The sequence below is a fragment of the Musa acuminata genome, chromosome BXJ2-4, assembly GCF_036884655.1.
Source record: "Musa acuminata AAA Group cultivar baxijiao chromosome BXJ2-4, Cavendish_Baxijiao_AAA, whole genome shotgun sequence".
In the NCBI taxonomy this organism is placed as follows: domain Eukaryota; kingdom Viridiplantae; phylum Streptophyta; class Magnoliopsida; order Zingiberales; family Musaceae; genus Musa; species Musa acuminata.
Window position 1 is genome coordinate 28317578 of NC_088341.1, and position 24762 is coordinate 28342339.

Consider the following 24762-nt stretch of genomic DNA (forward strand, 5'->3'; position numbering starts at 1 on the left):
TCTTCTTCCCCATGTTATCCCAATCTAAAGGTTTGTAATTCTGATCTGAGACCCAAAAACAAAAAACAAAAAAAGGGTAAGAGACTTTCTTGGACGGGTTGACATCCATTCCCACATGCGCTTTGAAGTTTTTACTCGGTGGACGGAGGCTTCTCACTTCTCCAAATCAAGTGGGCGAGGATTGGAAGGACGATGTATTCTCTCGGTGTTTTTACATGTCATAGATGAATAGAAATAAGATTCAGATATAATAAGGTTAAGATAATGAAAGGAGGAGCTCAAATTTCTAATAGCTGGACGAAGCTTTCCGCTCCATCCAATTCGAGTGGCCCATTGGTAGCGCACGTTTACGACAATGACATGGGAAGAGAGGAAGAAGGGCGCGCACGTTTCCGACAATGACAACGACGTACTATCTATCTTTCAACTCGTGGCCGTACTAAATCAACCCTTTTCCCTTAATTATCCCAACCTGAATGGCTGCAATAATTAGTGATGACATAAGCACGTGCGAAGAGACAAAAGTAGCTTCGCTATTCGCAATTACGCATGTGTGTTAGCGTGGAAAGAAAGGACACTTTACCACCCTCTTTTGAAAGTACGTATTTACATGCACTAATCGTAATATAGCAACATGTTTTGTCCTCAGAGTTACTATCTATCGCTAAGACTCCAGTAAGCCATTGTTGTTAGTTACTAATCAATATAAACAAGTCATCAATCTTCTTTTTTCATGGGTATTATATTTCGTCCTCTCTCATTGACTCGCTTTTATCCTGTATTTTTATCTTTCTCATAGTTTTTCTTATTTATTTTCTTTCACATTTACATTTTTAGCTTCTCTTTCAAATTTACATTGCATGAAGATGACGTATTCTTTTATCAAAAAATTTTATGAATTCATTTTTATGAATCTTGAGGTGAGAATTTCGGAGAATATTTAAAAAATATTATTTTTCATATTACGTCTATTAGAGCATACCACATTTTTTTATTTCCTTTTTCTTCACACTGGTATGATTATTTGGTCTAGCGTAATATTTGTTTCCCAGTAAATATGGAATGATAACTCTATATTCTTTATAAAATCTAATTCCCAATCAATCTATAATTTAAGGATCAATCATATGATTTGAGCACATGATTGAAAAAAATCTCTCCCTTACAATTTGTATAAATGAATTAAATGATCTTCTTCACAACAAAACTTTTCAATAATTACATCGAAAATACTTTGAAGTGCATATAAATGTTTGTCCCACATAACATACATGTTAATATCATTTAAATGATTAAGATCAAGAAATTATATCCCTAATTTACTACTATTACCCAAAATGCGGATTGAATAAATGTTTATATATTTTATAAATTATGCTTCCCAATTTAGTTTGTCCTACTTTACTAGCCATCCTTGTAACATTTCCGTGTTTATACATCATAAGAACGTACGTAAATAATGCTTTATGTTAGAAACAATGCCCTCAAATATTGTTTTCCAATTGGTGAAACCTCTGTCTTTGTTTTAACCGTTTTGAAAATCCTATTGGCATTATTTCCGTACTGCTATTGAAGTCTAATAAGATATAGAACTTGATAATTTTTATAACCAAGTGGGTATCAAAGATGAGAAAAAGATATGTATTAAATTTGTAAAAACAGATAAAAATGTGTAATGATTTAGGTAATATTAGATGTATTAAAGGTGAAGATAAAAAATACTTATTAACCATAATAAAACTATGGAAAAAATAAAAATATTTTTATTAATTATTTAAATAACATTCCGTACATGGCTTAGCTCTAATGATTGATATTAGTAATAGATTTAATAAATATAGATTTGTTTACAAAATTAAAGCTAGTAAAGTCAAAGATGCCTTAGAAAAGATGAAAATACATGATGATTTCTAGGTTTCAAAATTTTAGGAGATCAAAGAATAGCTTAGTTAATTAATTTATTTAATAAAATTCTGAGAGTTTAATAAATATATGTTGAATGAAGAAAGCATTTTTTATTGGATAAGGATGATATATAAAATTATTAAAATTATAAAGTAATCAAAATCATAAGCTACGCTATGAAACCTTGGAGAAGAGTTTTCAAAAATTTTAAAAATATAGAAAGCTTGTCTAGTGAGTTTCCCATTATTATAGGACTATATCAAGAATTTGCATTAGGCTCCTATACATATACATTTGACAATGGATAAACCTACTAGTCATTTATAGAATAAACCTTCTTAGTGTATAATATTTACTAATGATATTATGTTAATTAATAAGAGTCTAAATGAACTTAATTCAAAGCATAGAGGTAATCCTTAAAAACTAAATGTTTTTAATTAAGTATGACTAATATTTCATATATAAGATATAGTTAAGTTAAATTGATAAGAAGTTATACTAAGTAAAAAATTTAGATATCTTGGATCAACTATTTATTAAAATAGAGAGATTGATGAAGATATTATTTATAAAATAAATATAGAATTACTAAAATGATGAGTTGATCATTGGATATATTTTAGATTTAAAACAAATATAAAATAATGATTAGATCAATAATATTTTATGGACCTAAGTGTTTGATAGTTAAGAAATAATATATATTAGAAAGATGAGAATGTTGAGGTGGATGTGTGAGCTACTTGGAAATATAGGAAAAGAAATATTTTTATTTATAATCAATTGGATATTAAGATAAAATGAGAAAAAATATTTAAAATAATACAAACATATGATTAGGAGACCTACCAATTCGATACTCAAAAGAGTTAAAATGATTATTATTAATAGCATAAAAACACTTAATAAAAATTATAAATAAAACATTAAATATCTTTAATTGAACTTAATACATAATTTTTTAAAGTAATAGTTTAGTTTAGCTACTAAAGGCTTTAATAATTTATCATAAGAGTTTGGACTCAACTTTCATCTTCATCACTAAAAAAAAAAATGTTTACCATTTTATTGTTGTTGGCAGATTTTGAATATGGGTTGGTTTGCAAGTTAATATTTTGTAATAATAAATTTAAGTTACAATTGCCAAATCGGAAAACATTCTTACACAAATTAAAGTTACACCTAACTTGATATTTTCTTCTGCTTTTGCTACCTAATTGGAGATGACCGCAGGCCACGTTGTTAGCCAAGAAGATTATTTTTTACCAATTAAGATAGTTCCGTTTCAATCCCTCTTTAAGTGGATCTATTCCATTATTCTTAGATTAATATTTAAAATGTAATAAAATATATTGAAAGAGGTTTTAAACCCTAACGTTTAACATATTTGATAAATAAATCTGGTACTTCATCATCAATACTAACATATTTTAGGTGTAAGTTATATCTAATAAGGTTTGGATCTAATACATCATCATCAAATCAATATCTTTAAGTGTAAAGTTAGGAATCCTCAACCTTCAATAAATAAATATAGTATATCAAAAAATATATATGAGATAAGATTTTGATCCATCATCCTTTCGTTCCTCACCCTTTGATAAGTGAATCGATTGTGGAATGAGATCAATGGCTATAAAATATACTGGATATATTAAGAATTCTTAACTTTTTGATAAATGAATTTGGTTCATCGTCATCAAATTAATATCTTAAAATTAAAAAATAGTTTAGACGAGACATATCATAAAATGTAAAAAGCAATGTTTAAAAGCTGTAGATTTGATCTACCATCAAATTTCCTATATCATATCATCTTATACATGTACATATATCACCTTTCTCTTATCGAACTTGGTGATTTCCTTCGCTGCAGTCGTGATGGAGCTCTCTCTGTGGATGCTGCTTTCACTCGGTGTCTCCGTCCTCCTCCTCCTCCTCCTTTCTAGAGCCACAAAGAGGTCATCAAAGTCCCGCGGTCAGCGGCTTCCACCTGGGCCGACTCCACTCCCAGTTGTCGGCAACCTGTTCGAGCTCGGCGACAAACCCCACCGTTCCCTCGCCCGCCTCGCCAAGGTCTATTCCCCAATCATGACTCTCCGCCTCGGTCAAGTGAACACTGTGTTCGTCTCGTCCCCGGAAATGGCAAGGCAAATCCTGCAGGAGAACGATGCAGTCCTCTCCAGTCGTTGGATCCCAGAAGCTGTTCGCGTGTTGGGCATCAACGAGGCCTCCATGGTGTGGCTTCCGCCGTACCAACGATGGCGGAACCTGCGTAGAATCTGTAAAACCGAGCTCTTTACTACACGAAGACTCGACAGCTACCGATCCCTTCGGCGCCAAAAGGTACAGGAACTGATGCAGTACATCTCTGACAGCGCGTCGAAGGGCTCGTTGGTTGACGTAGGGCGATTAGCGTTCAGCACCACGCTGAATTTGATTTCTCGCACTATCTTCTCCGTCGATCTCGCCGATCTCTACGGAGAGTCCTCGCAAGAATTCAAGCATGTGGTGGAGGGGATCTTGGAGGAAGCTGGGCGGGCGAACCTGTCCGATTACTTCCCACTGCTCGCAAAGCTCGACCCGCAGCGTATTCGTCACCGTTCCACCAAATACTTCAAGAGGCTGCATGAAATCTTCGATGAGCATATAGTTCGGCGTCTGCACAGCAAACGAGATGGAACCACCGCCCGCAATGATTTCTTGGATGAGCTCCTCGAGCACCAAGTTCAGGGAGACGGCACCAAGTTCGATCGACAAGCATTGAAATGTTTCTTTTCAGTGAGGATACATTCTCGAACAAGTAACGGCGATGGGGTAAACTCTATTCCTACATCATCTAAACCACGAAATGGCTTTGATTTGGCAGGACTTATTTGTGGCGGGGAGCGACACGACCTCGAGCACGGTGGAATGGGCTATGGCGGAGCTGCTTCGGAATCCCCGGGTCATGTCGAAAGTCCGAGAGGAGATCGTGCGAGTTATCGGCTTCTCAAGAGAAGTCGAGGAAGCGGACATCGGTTCGCTCCCCTATCTGCAAGCCGTGGTCAAGGAGACGTTGCGTCTGCACCCACCGGTGCCACTTATGCTACCTCGCTTAGCAGAAGCGACCGTGGAGCTACACGGCTACGAGATACCCGAGGGCACGCGGTTGCTCATCAATATATGGGCGATCGGGCGAGACAGCAGCTTGTGGACGGAGCCGGAGGAGTTCTTGCCGGAGAGGTTCTTGAACAAGGAGGTGGACTTCAAGGGCCGCCACTTTGAGTTCACACCGTTCGGGTCGGGACGCCGGATCTGCCCTGGACTGCCATTGGCGTACCGGATGGTGCACCTCATGCTCGCATCCATGCTGCAGAGGTTCGAGTGGAGGCTGCCGGAAGGGAAAGAGCCGAGGGATTTGGACATGGAGGAGAAGTTTGGACTCACCTTGATCATGGCTTCTCCACTCAAAGCTATGGCCGTTCCCACTAAATGCTGTTAGACTAGGATTCATCTTGTCAAGTTAACTTTCCACCATGAGCTCTGCCAAAGCAATAAGATTCAGCTTACAGACAAATTTCAAGTTAACTTACTAGTAAACTTAGTTCATGTTCGAGTTAGCATTTGCGTCCAAGTGATGAATGGAAATAGGGTTTCCATAAATGTTGGACCTAGAAAAGAGTTCATAGTTTGTGTTCTCTATCTGATTGGATATACATCTGCATCAATACCAACACTGTTTCTCCCATTACCTTATGGATTGATTATTCACTCCCTATCAGTCAATCTAAGATTTAGACTGGCCCTTCATCTCCTCTCTCTCGCCTTACAATGTTTTTAAGCACATGGCTTCTCCTCTTGCGCCCCGTCACAATAACATTGTATTGGGACACAGAAACACTATAAAGCACTGAGTGAAGTCATTACTGGTTTATGTTATACATTTGAGAGGCCATCGGTTATATGTATAATACTTTGCTAGACGTTATAATATCATTATAGTGTTTTACGATATCATTACAATGTTTTTCTAGACATCGTAAAAACATTGTATTCTAGCACAGAAACACCGTAAAGCACTTAAAGAAGTCAGCATTGGATTCTATTTGTTTGAAAACATTTATATTATTATATGTTTGACAAGTTGCTGGTTACATTTACAGTGTTTTGTTAGACGTTACGATAATATTATTATAGTATTTTACGATATTGATACAATGTTTTGCTAGACATCACAAAAACATAGTTTTCCAGCACAGAAATACTATGAAGTCAGTATTGGATTCTATCATTACATATTTGATAGATTGTTGGTTATATTTAAAGTGTTTTGTTAGACGTTACGATATCGTTATAGTGTTTTATGATATCTTTACAGTGTTTTATTAGTCATCTCAAAAACACTGTGTTCCAAAGTAAAAACACTGTAAAATATTGTAATACATAGCACAGAAACACAGTAAACCATAGTAATACACTATATTCTAGTACAGGAACATAGTAAAGCACTGTGATGTATGTCAATATCTGTGATTATTCAACACAGTAAACCACAGCATTACACTGTAATAAGTTAACATTTACACTGTTTTAATATAAAACATAGTAAAACATTGTGATAAAACCCACATAAGTCCTGATTGATATAGTTGTTAAACATTGTATCTGAACGAAGAAACATTATAAAGGGATCATTTCCTAAATCCTTATCATTCATTACACTCCATACAATTTATATTGGTTATAAAAAGTCATTTATGATATTTTGGAACGTCATTATAGTGTTTTCATTCATATACAAAAAACACTGAATCTAAGTAGAAAAAAATTGTAAAAAGATCATTTCCCAAAGTCTTATCATTTATTCCACTCCATACAATGTCGACAAATGCAATAGGATATAATTTGCATTGTTGTATTTCATATAAATCATAAAAAAATTATTTTGGAATGCCATTATAGTGTTCTCATTCAAATACAAAAAAACACAGTATCTAAATGAAAATATTATAAAGGGGTCATTTCTCAAATTTTTATCATTCATTCCACTCCATACAAATGGGAAAACAAGTATGTATCTGAAGTTCATTCATCTTCATTGTGACTCTTTCGCCAAATAATAGAAAAACATGTCCTCATGTGAAATTATAAAGATCTCAACATTTCTCCCTAAAGATTCTGAATAATGAACCCAAAAGAGGAGCACTCATGATAAACTTTATCTGTTACTTGGATTATTCTCAGGCAGTCTAGTTTAGATTATTGCTTTTTAACTGAAAATGTCATATATACAGGCTTACATTACATCGATATTTGGTAAATGAATTTGGTACATCATTATCACACCAATAATTTATATATGAGGTCAAAAATACTTTTATATATATCCTAACATCTTTTTTACTCCAAACTTCAAAAAAAGAAATAGTAGAGTTGGTAATGCGTTGGAATCGTTCTGAAGTTTATCAAATGGAAATCAAACGTGGCCCAAAACTAGGGAGCGATGTGACAAGAAGTGGGAGAAGAGAGGCCTCGGTTCCATGGACGGTGTCCTCTCGCCTCACCTGCCATCGCTAAAACTCCTACTTCCACTGAAATCGTAGCTGTGGTTTGTCCCAATAAGGGCAATCCTTTTCTCCCGTTGTCTTCTTCAAACCCACAACGTGGTCATCCATACCTTCTTCTTCCCCATGTTATCCCAATCTAAAGGTTTGTAATTCTGATCTGAGACCCAAAAAAAGACAAAAAAAGGGTAAGAGACTTTCTTGGACGGGTTGACATCCATTCCCACATGCGCTTTGAAGTTTTTACTCGGTGGACGGAGGCTTCTCACTTCTCCAAATCAAGTGGGCGAGGGTTGGAAGGACGATGTATTCTCTCGGTGTTTTTACATGTCATAGATGAATAGATATAAGATTCAGATATAATAAGGTTAAGATAATGAAAGGAGGAGCTCAAATTTCTAATAGCTGGACGAAGCTTTCCGCTCCATCCAATTCGAGTGGCCCATTGGTAGCGCACGTTTACGACAATGACATGGGAAGAGAGGAAGAAGGGCGCACGTTTACGACAATAACAACGACGTACTATCTATCTTTCAACTCGTGGCCGTACTAAATCAACCCTTTTCCCTTAATTATCCCAACCTGAATGGCTGCAATAATTAGTGATGACATAAGCACGTGCGAAGTGACCAAAGTAGCTTCGCTATTCGCAATTACGCATGTGTGCTAACGTGGACTGAAAGGACACTTTACTAATCGTAATATAGCAACATGTTTTGACCTCAGAGTTACTATCTATCGCTAAGACTGCAGTAAGCCATTGTTGTTAGTTACTAATCAATATAAACAAGTCATCAATCTTTTTTTTTCATAGGTATTATATTTCGTCCTCTCTCATTGACTCGCTTTTATCCTGTATTTTTATCTTTCTCATAGTTTTTCTTATTTATTTTCTTTCACATTTACATTTTTAGCTTCTCTTTCAAATTTACAGTGCATGAAGAAGACTTATTCTTTTGTCAAAAAAAATTATGAATTCATTTTTATGAATCTTGAGGTGATAATTTCGGAGAATATTTAAACAATATTATTTTTCATATTTTATTTCCTTTTTCTTCACACGATTATTTGGTCTAGTGTAATATTTGTTTCCTAGTAAACTTTGGGGAAGAACAGCTACATTGCATGATAGTATAAGGGATATGACTCCAAACTTTTCTCTCACTGACTAGTCTATGTTTCAAAGTTGATTGCGAGAAATTAACCTTCATGTCAGCCCCAAACAGTCTTGCATTTTTAATCCAATAGAAAGCAACTGAAGCACCCTCTGATGTGCATCACAATAAGCCACAAATATAACGTGGCTTAGCAATTTTAAGACAGAACGAACGGTGCGAGGAAAGCGGACCTCTCTCACTGTACCATGTGTATGCACCAAGACAATAATGGACCAAGAAGACTAAGCAACACAAACATTAGAATGGTTGGTAGAATACTATTGAGTCCAATATAATACTTATATATGCTTAGAAGAAAAAAAAAAAAGGTAAATTTTTTATAAAAGTTTTTTTCTTTTTAGTTTTCCAAAAGGTACCTTTTTCAAAAATATCTCCTATTTTACTATAGATTAGTTCATAGGGTAAATTAGTCTAATTATTTAATTATAATATATTTTAAATAGACTTACTATATTTTGATGTTGATATACTTATATATGGAAATCTCTCTATTTGGTTGTAAATATTCCTAAACGAATAAGGATGTCTATTTGAAATTTTATTTTTACATATGAGTCGATTTATTTTTTGTTTTGATCTCATTTGTCTCATTGTTTTTTTTTTAATTATAATCCTTTGGCTATTCAATTGATATATAAGTCTCCCTATTTGGTTGTTCAAACCAATAATTATACCTATTTGAAATCCTATTTTTATATAGAGTTTATTTTATTGAATTTTAAGTCTATTTATCTCAATTATAGTATTTTTGAATAGGCATATAGTGATTTAGTGGAGTTATTAAAAATACTATAAGCCTAAAAAATATTATAAATGATAGTATAAATCTAGATTGTTTTGCTTTATAGATTGGTTCATAGGGTGTAACCAATACTGCGCTAGTTGTCTTGTTAGCAAGATATTTTAGAAATAATGTCAAATAGAGGATGCCCTTTAAGAAAGATTAAAAAGAGGATATTTTCCAAAAAAAAAAAGTGCAAAAAATATTCTTAGACAATTTTTTTAGAAAAACTCCTTATTTTTTAAAATACAGTATCTTTTTCAAAAATTCTCATAGAAAACCTCAAATTTTCAAAATAATAAAAGTAACTCCAAACCACTTTTTATCTTTTTCCTTAAAAGTTGTATATTCTCTCTCCTCTTTACAATTTGAACCAATCTAAAATTTGGATCGATTTAAAATAAATTATACTAAATAATTAATTAATATATATCAATTTATATTAACAAAAATAAAAAATAATTACATAAATAATTACTTTAGATTACAAAATTATAAATAATAAACTAAAAAGTAATTTTATTAACTATAAGGTAATTAATAATATAATGATATTTATATATTTTAAAATAAAAATATATAATATAAATATTTTAAATGTATAGAAAAACTTCAAAATAAAATTTTACTCTTAATAAAATTTAAAATTAAATATTTAATAAATAGTTTTTATGGATTTTGATCGTTAAGTTATTAAATTTATCTATAAAATATCAAAACATTATCATATAAATTCTCAAAAAGAAAAAAATTATGTTCTCATCACCTGAGATAACTTTTGATTCAAAGAAATCAAGATTTAGAACCACTTACACTAATTCAAAAAAAATAGTGTAACTAGGTCTAAACATAATCAAAACAAACTAGTGTTGAATCTCGTATTTTGATGATAAAACCAATTGATATGTCTTTATGTTTTAATACGTGTTTTGAGTGACACAGGATGCTTCGATTAAGATGAAACAATTAAAACAAGAAGAATCATGTTGTGTCGGGGGAAAACATGTCAGAAGATTGGACGTTGGGTCGGTGGAACGGTCGACGTATCGAGAAAAAGCTTCGGGTCGTGGATTTGGGCATCGGGCCAAGAAGAGCATATATTGCGCCAAAGATATTGGAGTTGCGGAGTCAATTGGCCGATTGGGCAATAGGCCGCAAGATCGGACGATGCGCCAAAGAATCGGATGAAGTGTCGAGGGACCAATGACATGCCGGACAACTTGATTAATGCTTAGTATTAATTGTCTAGATCGAAGTGTGTTTTTACATGTGTAGGATTAACTACGATAGCAAGGCATGAAGCAAAATGAAGTTTCGAAGTCAAGGACGTAATGACGTTGGGAGTTCGAGAGTTCGTCGGAAGTTCTGGCGGAACCAGCCGAGAAGTCGCGGAGCTTGCTAGAGAAGCTTGTTAGAACTCGCCAAGAAGATCTTCGTGAAGTCCAAGAGCTTATCGGGAGTCCACTGGAACATTGCTGAGAGATCGTCGGAAGTTCATTGGAAGCTCGCTAGAAGAATGACATAGGGACTTGTTTAGCTTAGCAAATATCTTAGGATTTCGTAGTTAACACGTAATTGGGCTTGAATTTGGGCCAACCCAATTAGGGGCCAGCTAGGCCCATGTAAGAATTGTGTTGGGCCCAATAAGAGACCCAAACAATGCCCCAAGGAGTCTCACCATCGTGGCACAGTCTTCAAGAATGTTTCAGGCGGTGGTACCGCCAGTCTGGGCAGTGGTACTGCCTAGCACTGCACCCTAGGCAGTAGTACCACCAGACTTGGGTGATGGTACTGTAATATCCCTCACTTTTGAAACTTATTAATAAAGATTTATTTATAAATCGGAGGACCTATATGTAAATATGAAAATTTCAAGGACTAAACTGTTAAGTTGTAAAAAGAAGAAAATAAAGAAAACCGAAAACTTCGGTTTTATCCCACCGCCTCCCACGCTCTCTCTGTTTCTTCGAGAAACAGAGAGAAGCGGTGGGGCGTGGGGAGAAGAAGAAGAGAAGTAGAGGGAGAAGAGAAGAAGAGGGAAAAGAAGAGAGGAAGAAGAGGGAGAAGAGAAAAAAAAAAAGAAGAAGTAGAAGAGAGGGAAGATGGAGAGGAGGAAGAGAGGCAGCTGCAGCAGCTAGGGCTGCAGCACCTCTGTTTTCCGCAGGTGGAAACAGAGGAGAGGATGTGCGTGGCGTTGGGGAGGAAAAAGGGAAGAGGAGAAAGAAGAGAAGGAGAAGAAGAGGGAAAAGAGAGGGAAGACGGAGTGGAGCGAGAGGTGGCAGCAGCTAGGGCTGCAGCACCTCTGTTTCCTGCAGGTGGAAACAGAGGAGACGTGTGGGGTGACGTGTAGGAGAAGAGCAGAAGAAGAAGAAGAGGAAGAGAAGGAGAAGGGGAAGCAGGAGAAGAGGTTGTGATACCTCTGTTCCCTGCAGAGGAAACAGAGGAGAGGGTGTGTGTGACGCCGGGAAGAAGAAGGGGAGGAAGGAGAAGAAGAAGAAGAAGAAGAGGAGGTGTGTGGCGTTGGGGAGGAAAGGGGAAGCAGGAGAAGAGGTTGTGATACCTCTGTTCCCTGCAGAGGAAACAGAGGAGAGGGTGTGTGTGACGCCGGGAGGAAGAAGGGGAGGAAGAAGAAGAAGAAGAAGAAGAAGAGGAGGTGTGTGGCGTTGGGGAGGAAAAGGGAAGAGGAGAAGAGGAAGAGGCAAGGCTGCAGCGAGGAGGTGTGTGGCGTTGGGGAGGAAAAGAAGAAGAGGAGAAGAAGAAAAGAAAGGAAGAAGGGAAGGAGAGGAAGAAGAGAAGGGAAAGAAGGGGCTGCGGCTGCGGCGATGGCAGCTGCAGTTGGAAGAGAAGAAGGAGAGGAAGATGAGCAGGGGAGGAAGAAGAGGTTGTGGTCGTGGCTGTGGCCGCGACTGCAGCAGTTGCAGCTGGGAAAAAAGAGAAGGAAAGGAAGGAGAAGAGAAAGGGAAGGAGAGGAAGAAGAGAGGAAGAGGAGAAGGGGTGGCAGCAGCAGCTGGAAGAGAAGGAGAGGAAGAAGAGGCTGCGGTTGTGGTGGCTGCGGCCATGGCTGCGACTGCGACTGCGACTGCGGCAGTTGCAGCTGGGAAAGAAAAGAAAGGAAAGGGGGGAAAAAGGGGCTGTGGACGGGATTGCGGCCGCAGCGGCAGCGACTGCGTATGCAGCAGTTATGTCTGCGAGAGAAGGGAGGAAGGAAGTTAGTGCGGTGGAAGGGGCTGCGATTGTGGCAGCGGCAGCGGCGGCGGCTGTGACAGCTGCGTTTGGGAAAGAAAAAGAAGGAATGAGAGTAAGAGAGAGCAGGTGACTGTGCCTCGATGTTCGACACGTGGTGTAGTTGCGAAGAAAGGAAGAAAACGGGAGCACAAAACGAAACAGAGAGAGGACACGGAGGAAAAGTAGAAGGATTTGGGTTGGCACCTTCTTTGGATCTTCGGGTCAAAATTTGCAAAGGCAAGTGTTCTAACCCCATCCTACATAAGTATTTGACTCTGTTTTTATGTTGATTCAAAATAAATTGGAAGATTTCTATTTAGAGACTGATATATCTCTCTTTGGACTTAAACCATTGGATTCTGAAAGTCTTTCGGTAAACTGACCCCTAAGCACTGTTTCGGCTATAAGTTTTAATATAGAATGAGAATTCAGGCAGGAACTATTTTGTTTGAAATTAGACTCGTATGTGTTTCTTTTGACACCGATTTTGTAGATTTTGGACACCGAATACTTACCCAAAAATTTGTTTCAAAAGAGCCTATAGACGCTGTAAAACAGAGTTCAGATTTCTGACCTTTCGATACTAAAACGCCTATAACTTCCTGTTGAAAATTCTGATTTGTATCAAACTGATTTTATTTGAAAGTAGACTTGAAATTCTCTCTTTTGACATATAGTTTGAAAATTTTGGAGTTAAATTGCCCACCCTATCGTCTGTTGATTCCGACCCTATAAATTCTGTAACACAGTGATTGTGATTTTGACCTTGTGTTACCAAATCAGAGGTAACTCAGTGTTGGGAGCCCTGTTTCATATGAAATCTGTTCCATCTTAATATAGATTGATATATGATTCGACCATAGCCTTATTATGGGTATTGGAGCATAATTGTTACTCTAAAATATTTGTTGATGTGCCACTGGAATTCTGTCCGAAATCGAGCTTTGGTCGATTTCGCGTATTTGGTTCCATTCCTTTGGATATCTGAATTTGTCTAACCTTCTTATTGGAATTGAGCTGATTATGATTGCTTGGAATCCCTGTACACTCTTGCTTTCAATTCTTTCCTAAAATGAATACTTTTGTGAGAGATTTGTTCCTTGCATCATTGTTTTGAAAAGGCACATGTACGTTTGGTTGTTCCGCGTGTGCTTCCGTTATATGCTGCTTATTGTTGAAACTGCCTTCTTGTACTCTGGTGTGTGGGATATTGTGAACCTTTGCCAGAAATGGTAAAGGGAGTTGTGAACCTTTGCCAGAAATGGTAAAGGGAGTTGTGAACCTTTGCCAGAAATGGTAAAGGGAGTTGTGAACCTTTGCCAGAAATGGTAAAGGGAGTTATGCATAGAGCCTGCGATGCTCTGCCGGCCCCCTCTGACTTCACCTAGACGTGGGTGGATGGAGCTCCCAGACGTGGGAGACTTTTGTCAGGTGGTCATTCAGAAATGGATGAATCACATTCTGACTGAGATCCCACTACACCCTCTATATGTTTGATGTGACATCCAGAGTTTTGGTGAGTTATTTCTGTTCGTGCTCTGGATAAGTATGATATGATTGCAACGTCAAGGACGACGTTTGAGCTTCTGTACGACATATGAGTTTGATATGCTCTGAAATGCTTCATTCACTATTGAGTTTGCTTCGTAATGTTCCATAGATCGTTGATGTGTTCTGGAACATTTTATATGCCATTGATAAGCTCCGATATGTTTCCTTTGTTTCTGATATGCTCCAATTACTCTATGCCCCATCTGTCAGGAACCAAATATGTATGATTAAAAAGGACAATTATGATTCTGCTCCTAATGATATTATGTATACGAAATCGTATATTCTGCTTTTGTGTTTTGATACTGTATCTCTTTGGAAATTGTACTATTTTGATATGGATATGTTAGTCACTTGCTGAGCTCTTTATGCTCACCCCGTTTGTTGATAAATTTTTCAGGATAGCGTATCGCTTGCTTAAATGTTAAGAATGGGCTGAGGCAGTGGAAAGTTTAGAAGACGTTGGGCAGAACTTTTGTTAGCATATATGTAGTTGTGTATAAGCTACCTTGCATCTAATGAAATGTGACTATGAATCTAAACCTGTGGATTTTGTGTAAGTTAAAGGATCCCTCATGTATAGGGTTTTGGAATGTTAAATTAAATTTGTGTAATGATATGAACTTATGGTAAATCGATGATTGTGGTGACTGCATAGATTTCCCCACTTGTGGACTTATATTGTGGTTTTTATTTTGATGAGTCGGGTTCAGATGGTATAAATTTTCGAGTGATGTGTGCTATGTTTATGAATTGCACAGGGATATGAATTGGTAGATTATAGAAGCGAAATTTTTGATTTGAATGTTTTCTTAGTGACCTCAAATGTGTGTTTGGATCCTGGGTTAGTTGTGACGAAAGATTTTAAATATCATGGATATTTTTAGGGGTGTGACAGAGGTGGTATCAGAGCATGATTTGAGAATCACTAAGAATATTATGTTTTTTTGAGGTTTATTGACTATCATTTAGAGATTGATCAAAGAAAATGTTCTTTTGATGATTTAGGAATCTGGGATGACGAGGACATTTGGTCCTCCTATTTCATTTGTTTCTGATTAATTAAGAGGAATGAAAGGATTGATTTGGGATATTGAATCAGAGTGGCGCAGCAGAAGCATAGTGGACCTAATTTCATTGGTGGCAGAAAAATGAATGATGCGAATAGAGAAGATATTCGATGTACAAAATTGTTCTGATAATCAAACGATTTCTTTTGCCACCTTATATTGGATGTAGAGGCTGATCATTAATGGGAAAAATGAAAAGAATTTTTGGAGATCAGTGGCAAGATGATAAGGACAAGTTACCAATAAAAATATGATTGGAAATGAATCAGAAAATAATAACAAGAGGGTCAAGGCATTTGGATTTGAAATGGGAAGTCACCATAAAAGACTTAATCATGTGTGAATTATAAGTTAAATTATGAAACAAATTTGTGTTTCGGGTGATTGGAGTCTATTTTGCTTGTAGAAAGTTGGATCATAAAATAAAAGACTGCCCTTTGAACAATAAGAAAGAGTCACTGCCTCATAAATCATCAGCCCATGTCAGAGTGTATGCTATTACTGAATATGATTCTGAAACTTATGAATTAGTGGTCAAAGGTATTATATATGTTTATGAAAGAATGCAAATATTTGTTTGACCATGGGTCCCATCTATGATTTGATTCGGAATATTTTGCCTATCACTTGGGTATTCAACCTAGACCACTACATTATGTGCTATATGTAAGTACAATCATTGGAGATTCTTTGATAACGAACTTGAATCTGGTCCTCTTGTCTGATTTTTGTTGGAGAACTTGAACTTTGCTGATTTAGTTCTCCTAGAGATTTGGAGTTATGATATTATACTTGGTATGGATTGGCTATCTTCTTATCATACCAGTATGGATTGGTATATAACCAATGATCACTTTTTGCATATTTGATCAGCCGATCTTTTATTTTGAGAGTATTGGACATTATTTATCTCCTTGCCTAATGTATCCCAGGATGACTTGTTTGGATTATCTCCAAATGTGATCTTGCTTTTGATTTGGTCCTTGGGACAATCCCAATATCTAAGCCTCTCTACAGAAAGATATCATTTGAGTAAGTGGAATTGGAAAAGCAACTACAAGGATTATTAAATGAGGATTTTATTTGGCTTAATATTTCATCATGGGGTGCTCCGGTGTTAGTTAAAAAGATGTATGGAACATTGAGGCTTTGTAATGATTATAGACAATTGAATCAGGTGACCATAAAAAAATGAGTATTTCCTGAAGTAACGACATGCTTGATTAACTGTAGGGTGCGCAAGTATTTTTAGAAATTGATTGAAGGTCGGGTTACCGTCTATTAAGGATCAAGGAGGAGAATATTTCGGTCACTCGTGGATAACTATGTAATTGTATTGTATTGATGAAACTATTTAAGAGCAGGAGGAGGAAATAAAGATATCATAATCCTCATCTTTTCATCGATTGAGCTATGATCAATTTAGAGGACTAAATTTTCTTTTAAGGAGGGGAGAGTGTAATATCCCTCACTTTTGAAACTTATTAATAAAGATTTATTTATAAATCGGAGGACCTATATGTAAATATGAAAATTTCAAGGACTAAACTGTTAAGTTGTAAAAAGAAGAAAATAAAGAAAACCGAAAACTTCGGTTTTATCCCACCGCCTCCCACGCTCTCTCTGTTTCTTCGAGAAACAGAGAGAAGCGGTGGGGCGTGGGGAGAAGAAGAAGAGAAGTAGAGGGAGAAGAGAAGAAGAGGGAAAAGAAGAGAGGAAGAAGAGGGAGAAGAGAAAAAAAAAAAGAAGAAGTAGAAGAGAGGGAAGATGGAGAGGAGGAAGAGAGGCAGCTGCAGCAGCTAGGGCTGCAGCACCTCTGTTTTCCGCAGGTGGAAACAGAGGAGAGGATGTGCGTGGCGTTGGGGAGGAAAAAGGGAAGAGGAGAAAGAAGAGAAGGAGAAGAAGAGGGAAAAGAGAGGGAAGACGGAGTGGAGCGAGAGGTGGCAGCAGCTAGGGCTGCAGCACCTCTGTTTCCTGCAGGTGGAAACAGAGGAGACGTGTGGGGTGACGTGTAGGAGAAGAGCAGAAGAAGAAGAAGAGGAAGAGAAGGAGAAGGGGAAGCAGGAGAAGAGGTTGTGATACCTCTGTTCCCTGCAGAGGAAACAGAGGAGAGGGTGTGTGTGACGCCGGGAAGAAGAAGGGGAGGAAGGAGAAGAAGAAGAAGAAGAAGAGGAGGTGTGTGGCGTTGGGGAGGAAAGGGGAAGCAGGAGAAGAGGTTGTGATACCTCTGTTCCCTGCAGAGGAAACAGAGGAGAGGGTGTGTGTGACGCCGGGAGGAAGAAGGGGAGGAAGAAGAAGAAGAAGAAGAAGAAGAGGAGGTGTGTGGCGTTGGGGAGGAAAAGGGAAGAGGAGAAGAGGAAGAGGCAAGGCTGCAGCGAGGAGGTGTGTGGCGTTGGGGAGGAAAAGAAGAAGAGGAGAAGAAGAAAAGAAAGGAAGAAGGGAAGGAGAGGAAGAAGAGAAGGGAAAGAAGGGGCTGCGGCTGCGGCGATGGCAGCTGCAGTTGGAAGAGAAGAAGGAGAGGAAGATGAGCAGGGGAGGAAGAAGAGGTTGTGGTCGTGGCTGTGGCCGCGACTGCAGCAGTTGCAGCTGGGAAAAAAGAGAAGGAAAGGAAGGAGAAGAGAAAGGGAAGGAGAGGAAGAAGAGAGGAAGAGGAGAAGGGGTGGCAGCAGCAGCTGGAAGAGAAGGAGAGGAAGAAGAGGCTGCGGTTGTGGTGGCTGCGGCCATGGCTGCGACTGCGACTGCGACTGCGGCAGTTGCAGCTGGGAAAGAAAAGAAAGGAAAGGGGGGAAAAAGGGGCTGTGGACGGGATTGCGGCCGCAGCGGCAGCGACTGCGTATGCAGCAGTTATGTCTGCGAGAGAAGGGAGGAAGGAAGTTAGTGCGGTGGAAGGGGCTGCGATTGTGGCAGCGGCAGCGGCGGCGGCTGTGACAGCTGCGTTTGGGAAAGAAAAAGAAGGAATGAGAGTAAGAGAGAGCAGGTGACTGTGCCTCGATGTTCGACACGTGGTGTAGTTGCGAAGAAAGGAAGAAAACGGGAGCACAAAACGAAACAGAGAGAGGACACGGAGGAAAAGTAGAAGGATTTGGGTTGGCACCTTCTTTGGATCTTCGGGTCAAAATTTGCAAAGGCAAGTGTTCTAACCCCATCCTACATAAGTATTTGACTCTGTTTTTATGTTGATTCAAAATAAATTGGAAGATTTCTATTTAGAGACTGATATATCTCTCTTTGGACTTAAACCATTGGATTCTGAAAGTCTTTCGGTAAACTGACCCCTAAGCACTGTTTCGGCTATAAGTTTTAATATAGAATGAGAATTCAGGCAGGAACTATTTTGTTTGAAATTAGACTCGTATGTGTTTCTTTTGACACCGATTTTGTAGATTTTGGACACCGAATACTTACCCAAAAATTTGTTTCAAAAGAGCCTATAGACGCTGTAAAACAGAGTTCAGATTTCTGACCTTTCGATACTAAAACGCCTATAACTTCCTGTTGAAAATTCTGATTTGTATCAAACTGATTTTATTTGAAAGTAGACTTGAAATTCTCTCTTTTGACATATAGTTTGAAAATTTTGGAGTTAAATTGCCCACCCTATCGTCTGTTGATTCCGACCCTATAAATTCTGTAACACAGTGATTGTGATTTTGACCTTGTGTTACCAAATCAGAGGTAACTCAGTGTTGGGAGCCCTGTTTCATATGAAATCTGTTCCATCTTAATATAGATTGATATATGATTCGACCATAGCCTTATTATGGGTATTGGAGCATAATTGTTACTCTAAAATATTTGTTGATGTGCCACTGGAATTCTGTCCGAAATCGAGCTTTGGTCGATTTCGCGTATTTGGTTCCATTCCTTTGGATATCTGAATTTGTCTAACCTTCTTATTGGAATTGAGCTGATTATGATTGCTTGGAATCCCTGTACACTCTTGCTTTCAATTCTTTCCTAAAATGAATACTTTTGTGAGAGATTTGTTCCTTGCATCATTGTTTTGAAAAGGCACATGTACGTTTGGTTGTTCCGCGTGTGCTTCCGTTATATGCTGCTTATTGTTGAAACTGCCTTCTTGTACTCTGGTGTGTGGGATATTGTGAACCTTTGCCAGAAATGGTAAAGGGAGTTGTGAACCTTTGCCAGAAATGGTAAAGGGAGTTGTGAACCTTTGCCAGAAATGGTAAAGGGAGTTGTGAACCTTTGCCAGAAATGGTAAAGGGAGTTATGCATAGAGCCTGCGATGCTCTGCCGGCCCCCTCTGACTTCACCTAGACGTGGGTGGATGGAGCTCCCAGACGTGGGAGACTTTTGTCAGGTGGTCATTCAGAAATGGATGAATCACATTCTGACTGAGATCCCACTACACCCTCTATATGTTTGATGTGACATCCAGAGTTTTGGTGAGTTATTTCTGTTCGTGCTCTGGATAAGTATGATATGATTGCAACGTCAAGGACGACGTTTGAGCTTCTGTACGACATATGAGTTTGATATGCTCTGAAATGCTTCATTCACTATTGAGTTTGCTTCGTAATGTTCCATAGATCGTTGATGTGTTCTGGAACATTTTATATGCCATTGATAAGCTCCGATATGTTTCCTTTGTTTCTGATATGCTCCAATTACTCTATGCCCCATCTGTCAGGAACCAAATATGTATGATTAAAAAGGACAATTATGATTCTGCTCCTAATGATATTATGTATACGAAATCGTATATTCTGCTTTTGTGTTTTGATACTGTATCTCTTTGGAAATTGTACTATTTTGATATGGATATGTTAGTCACTTGCTGAGCTCTTTATGCTCACCCCGTTTGTTGATAAATTTTTCAGGATAGCGTATCGCTTGCTTAAATGTTAAGAATGGGCTGAGGCAGTGGAAAGTTTAGAAGACGTTGGGCAGAACTTTTGTTAGCATATATGTAGTTGTGTATAAGCTACCTTGCATCTAATGAAATGTGACTATGAATCTAAACCTGTGGATTTTGTGTAAGTTAAAGGATCCCTCATGTATAGGGTTTTGGAATGTTAAATTAAATTTGTGTAATGATATGAACTTATGGTAAATCGATGATTGTGGTGACTGCATAGATTTCCCCACTTGTGGACTTATATTGTGGTTTTTATTTTGATGAGTCGGGTTCAGATGGTATAAATTTTCGAGTGATGTGTGCTATGTTTATGAATTGCACAGGGATATGAATTGGTAGATTATACAAGCGAAATTTTTGATTTGAATGTTTTCTTAGTGACCTCAAATGTGTGTTTGGATCCTGGGTTAGTTGTGACGAAAGATTTTAAATATCATGGATATTTTTAGGGGTGTGACAGGTACCGCCCAGGGTAGTGTCAGTCAAACTGACATTGGGCGGTGGTACCACCCAGTGCAGGCGGTAGTACCGCCCGTGCCCGGGAACCCGAGATGGGAGAGTTTTAGGCTCCAAGTTTGAATCAACTTGAAGCCTATAAATACTTCTCTTATCCCTGGTTAAAGCACACAAGTATTGAGAGAAAAAAAGTATAGAAACACTGCTGCAATCTTGTATGAGCTCCTCTCAAAGATCTAAAGTGTTAGAATAGTTTGAGAGAGGAGTGAGTGGGGGTGTAAGGGTTATCTCTTAAACCCAGTAAAAGGAGAACTGAGTTGTAAAAGATGATTAGCCTTCGTCGATTGAAGGAAGGCCTCTAGTAGACGCCGGTGACCTCGTCGGAGGAGGAAGCCGAAAGTGGATGTAGGTCCCGTTGACCGAACCACTCTAAAACTCTGGTTTGCATTTACTTCCTACCATTTACATATTGCAAACCTCTTTAATAGCTTAGTATACTTTCGAAGTATTACCTTTACGAAACGGTTTTACGTCAGAAACGATTTTAATCCAAACAAAATTTTTTGAAGACGTAATTTTTACCGCTGCACTAATTCACCCCCCCCCCTCTTAGTGCTGACCCCGATCCTAACAACTAGAACTTTTAAAAAATATTTGAATTAATCCCAAATGAATAAAAATATAACTTTATATTTTTGATAATTTAAATGATAATATTTTTATTTTCTTATAACGTGAATATGTTAAAATTTTAAATTCTATAAATTATTTAATTTTTGATAAAATTTGAAGCTTTCATGCGATGTTTAGTAACATTTGAGCTTTTAAAGGGGTTTGAAAGCTATTCGAAATTTTGATCCTAAAACACAAAAATTTAGACCCACTTATGCTATTTTTGGCAATTCAAAAACAGCATAACTTGGTCTAAACCTGGTCAAAACAAGTTGAAACTTTTAGAAAATATTTAAATTAGTTCCAAATGGAACAAAATATAACTTTTCTATTTTTAAGATTTAAATGATGATTTTTTTTTTTCACATCGTGAATACTTCAATTTTTTTCAATTTCAGTAATTTCTTAATATTTTGTTAAAATTTGATATTTTCATGTAATAATTTGTAAATTTAAGCTCTGAATATGTTTGAAACCTACTATAAAATTTTGGTCCAAAAGCACCAAAGATTTAGACTCACTTACATTGTCCTTGGGGGTAAATAAGTGTAACATCGTCTAACATTTTCAAATATTTAATTTAGTCCCAAATAGACAAAAATATAATTTTTATATTTTTAATAATTTAAATAATAATTATTTATTTTTTCACTTTGTGAATATTTTGATTTTTTAATTTCATAAATTACTTCAATGTTTGTCAACATTTGATACTTCCATATAATATTTTATAATATCTAAGCTTCTAAATAGGTTTAAAACCTTTTCTGACATTTTGGCCTAAAACACTAAGATTTAATCCCACTTAAACTGTTTTTGATGGCAATTCAAAAACAATGTAACTAAGATCTAAACCTAATCAAAATAAATTAAAACTTTTAGAAAATATAATTTGTATATTTTTAAAAATTTAAATTATATTATTTGGAATTTTTAGACTGTGAAAACTTTGAATTTTTATAATTGCTTTAATTTCTTTAAATTTTGACAAACTTTGAAACTTCCATGTAATATTTTGCAACATTTGAGCTTCTAAAGTAGTTTTAAAACATATTCTAAAATTTTGACCCAAAAAACCGAGATTTAGACCCACTTATATTATTTTTGGGGCAATTAAAAAATAATATAACTCAGTTCAAAACAAGTTGAAACTTAAAAAAAAATTGAAGTGGTCCCAAATAAATAAATAAAAATATATATTTTTTTTTACATTTTGAGAATTTAAATGATAATTTTCTCGTCTTTTCACATTGTGAATATCTTGAATATTTTAATTTCTTCAGATTTTATCAAAAATTGATACTTCCATGCAATGTATTGTAACATTTAAGCTTTTGGATATTTTTAAATCCCATTCTGAAATTTTGGTCCAAAAATATAAAGATTTAAACCTTCTTTCACCATTTATAAGGTCAATTAACAAAAAGTGTAACTCGATCTAAACCTAGCCAAAACAAATTGGAACTTTCAAGAAGCATTGGAATTAATCTTATATAGATAAAAATAATTTTTTTCTATTTTTAAGAATTTAAATGATATTTTGTGATTTTTCACACTATGAATACTTTGAATTTTTCAATTTCATTAATTTCTTCAAATTTTATCAAAATTTGATACTTCCATTGAATATTTTATAACTTAAGCTTCTATGAAACCTATTATGAAGTTTGGTCCAAAAATACTAAGATTTAGACCCAATTATACTTTTTGGGGGTAATTAAAAGATAGTGTAATTCCATCTAAACCAGATCAAAACAAGCTGGAACATTAAAGAAACATTTAAATTAGTCTCAAAAGTATAAAAAAATATAACTTTTTTCTTTTTGAGAACTTAAATGATAATTTTCTATTATTTTTTACATTGTGAATATTTTTATTTTTTAAATTTCATCAATCTATTCAAATTTTGTCAAAATTTGATATTTTCATGAAATGTTTTGCAATATCTGAACATATAAATAAGTTTAAAATCAAATTTTGGCCTAAAAACACCAAGATTTACACCCACATACATTATTTGTGGGGGAAATTCAAAACAGTGTAAATAGGTCCAAACTTTGTCAAAACAAATGGGAACTTTTAAGAAGCATTCGAATTAGTCTTAGATGGATGAAAAATATTATTTTTTTGCAATTTTTGAGAATTTTAATGATATTTTTTAAAATTATAAATATTTTATTTTTTAAAAGTTTGATTTCTTTAAGTTTTGATAAAATTTGAAGCTTCCATGCAATGTTTTGTAATATTATAGCTTTAAGTAGGTTTAAAATTGAAATTTTGATCCAAAAAATGAAGATTTAGTCCCACATATACTGTGCTTGAGTTAATTGAAAAAATATAATTGTGTCTGACATATACTGAAATTGTGATCCAAAAAATATAATTCAGATAATTGAAAAAAATTGAAATTTTGATCCAAAAAATGAAGATTTAGTCCCACATATACTGTTTGAGATAATTGAAGAAAGCAAGTTGGAACTTTTAGAAAATGTTTGAATTAGTCTCAAATGGACAAAAAAAATACAACTCTTTCTATTTTTGAGAATTTAAATGATAATTTTCTTTCTTTTCACATTGTAAATACTTATAATTTTTTATTTAATTAATTTCTTTAAAATTTATCAAAATTTGATACTTCCATTCAATGTTTTGTAACATTTAAGCTTCTGAACAGACTAAAAACTTGTTCTGAACAGACTAAAGACACCAAGATTTGGACATATTCTATTTTGGGGGGAATTCAAAGAGAGTATAACAGAGTCCAAAACTTGGTCAAAATAAGTTAAAATTTTGGTAAACATTCAAAATTGATCCCAAATGGACAATTTTTTTTCTTTTTAAACATTCAAGTATTAATTTCCTGGTTTTTTTTAATATTATGAATACCATGAATTTTTTAATTTCATTAATTTTCTTCAAATTTTATCAAAATTTGATACTTCCATGCAATGTTTTGTGACAATTGAGTTTCTGAATAAGTTTGCACCATATTTTAAAATTTTGGTCCAAAAACATTAAGATTTAAACCCATTTATATTGTTTTAGGGATCATTCAAAAACTGAGTCTAAACCTGATCAAAGCAATCTAGAACTTTCATCAAACATTTGCCTATGATAAAAATATATTTTTTTTATTTTCAAGAATTTAAATGATAATTTTTTTGTATTTTCTATACACATTTAATTTTTTAAGAGTCAAAATCAGTATAAAAAAACAATTTTTAAATACTTAAAAATAAAATTTATGATTATATAGATCAATTAAATTTATTTCAAAGATTTTTAACTATCTAAAAATTTTATATTTTATATTTTATTTTTAATCTATATAAATATTATTATTATATTATTCTTTATTTTATAATAAATAAAATTATTTTTATATTTTATTTATTTATTCTATATTATAATTTAAAATAATTTTTATAATATTTTTTGTTTTCATTAATATAAATTAATATATACAAATAAATTATTTAACATAATTTATTTTAAG

At 35.5% G+C, this 24762-nt stretch overlaps 1 protein-coding gene and 1 long non-coding RNA gene across 2 annotated transcripts; both read left to right on the forward strand.

Moving 5' to 3' along the window:
• The first annotated feature begins 3789 nt into the window (after positions 1-3789).
• On the forward strand, positions 3790-5392 carry LOC135608733 (geraniol 8-hydroxylase-like). Its single transcript, XM_065101768.1, has 2 exons — positions 3790-4689; positions 4778-5392. Exons 1-2 carry the CDS (start codon positions 3790-3792, stop codon positions 5390-5392), a joined length of 1515 nt encoding a protein of 504 aa, XP_064957840.1.
• Positions 5393-11233: 5841 nt separating this feature from the next.
• LOC135610207 (uncharacterized) lies at positions 11234-20379 on the forward strand. The gene is made up of 3 exons (XR_010486065.1): positions 11234-12875; positions 14590-18386; positions 20101-20379. It is a non-coding gene; the product is annotated as an uncharacterized LOC135610207 (long non-coding RNA).
• The last annotated feature ends 4383 nt before the right edge of the window (positions 20380-24762 follow it).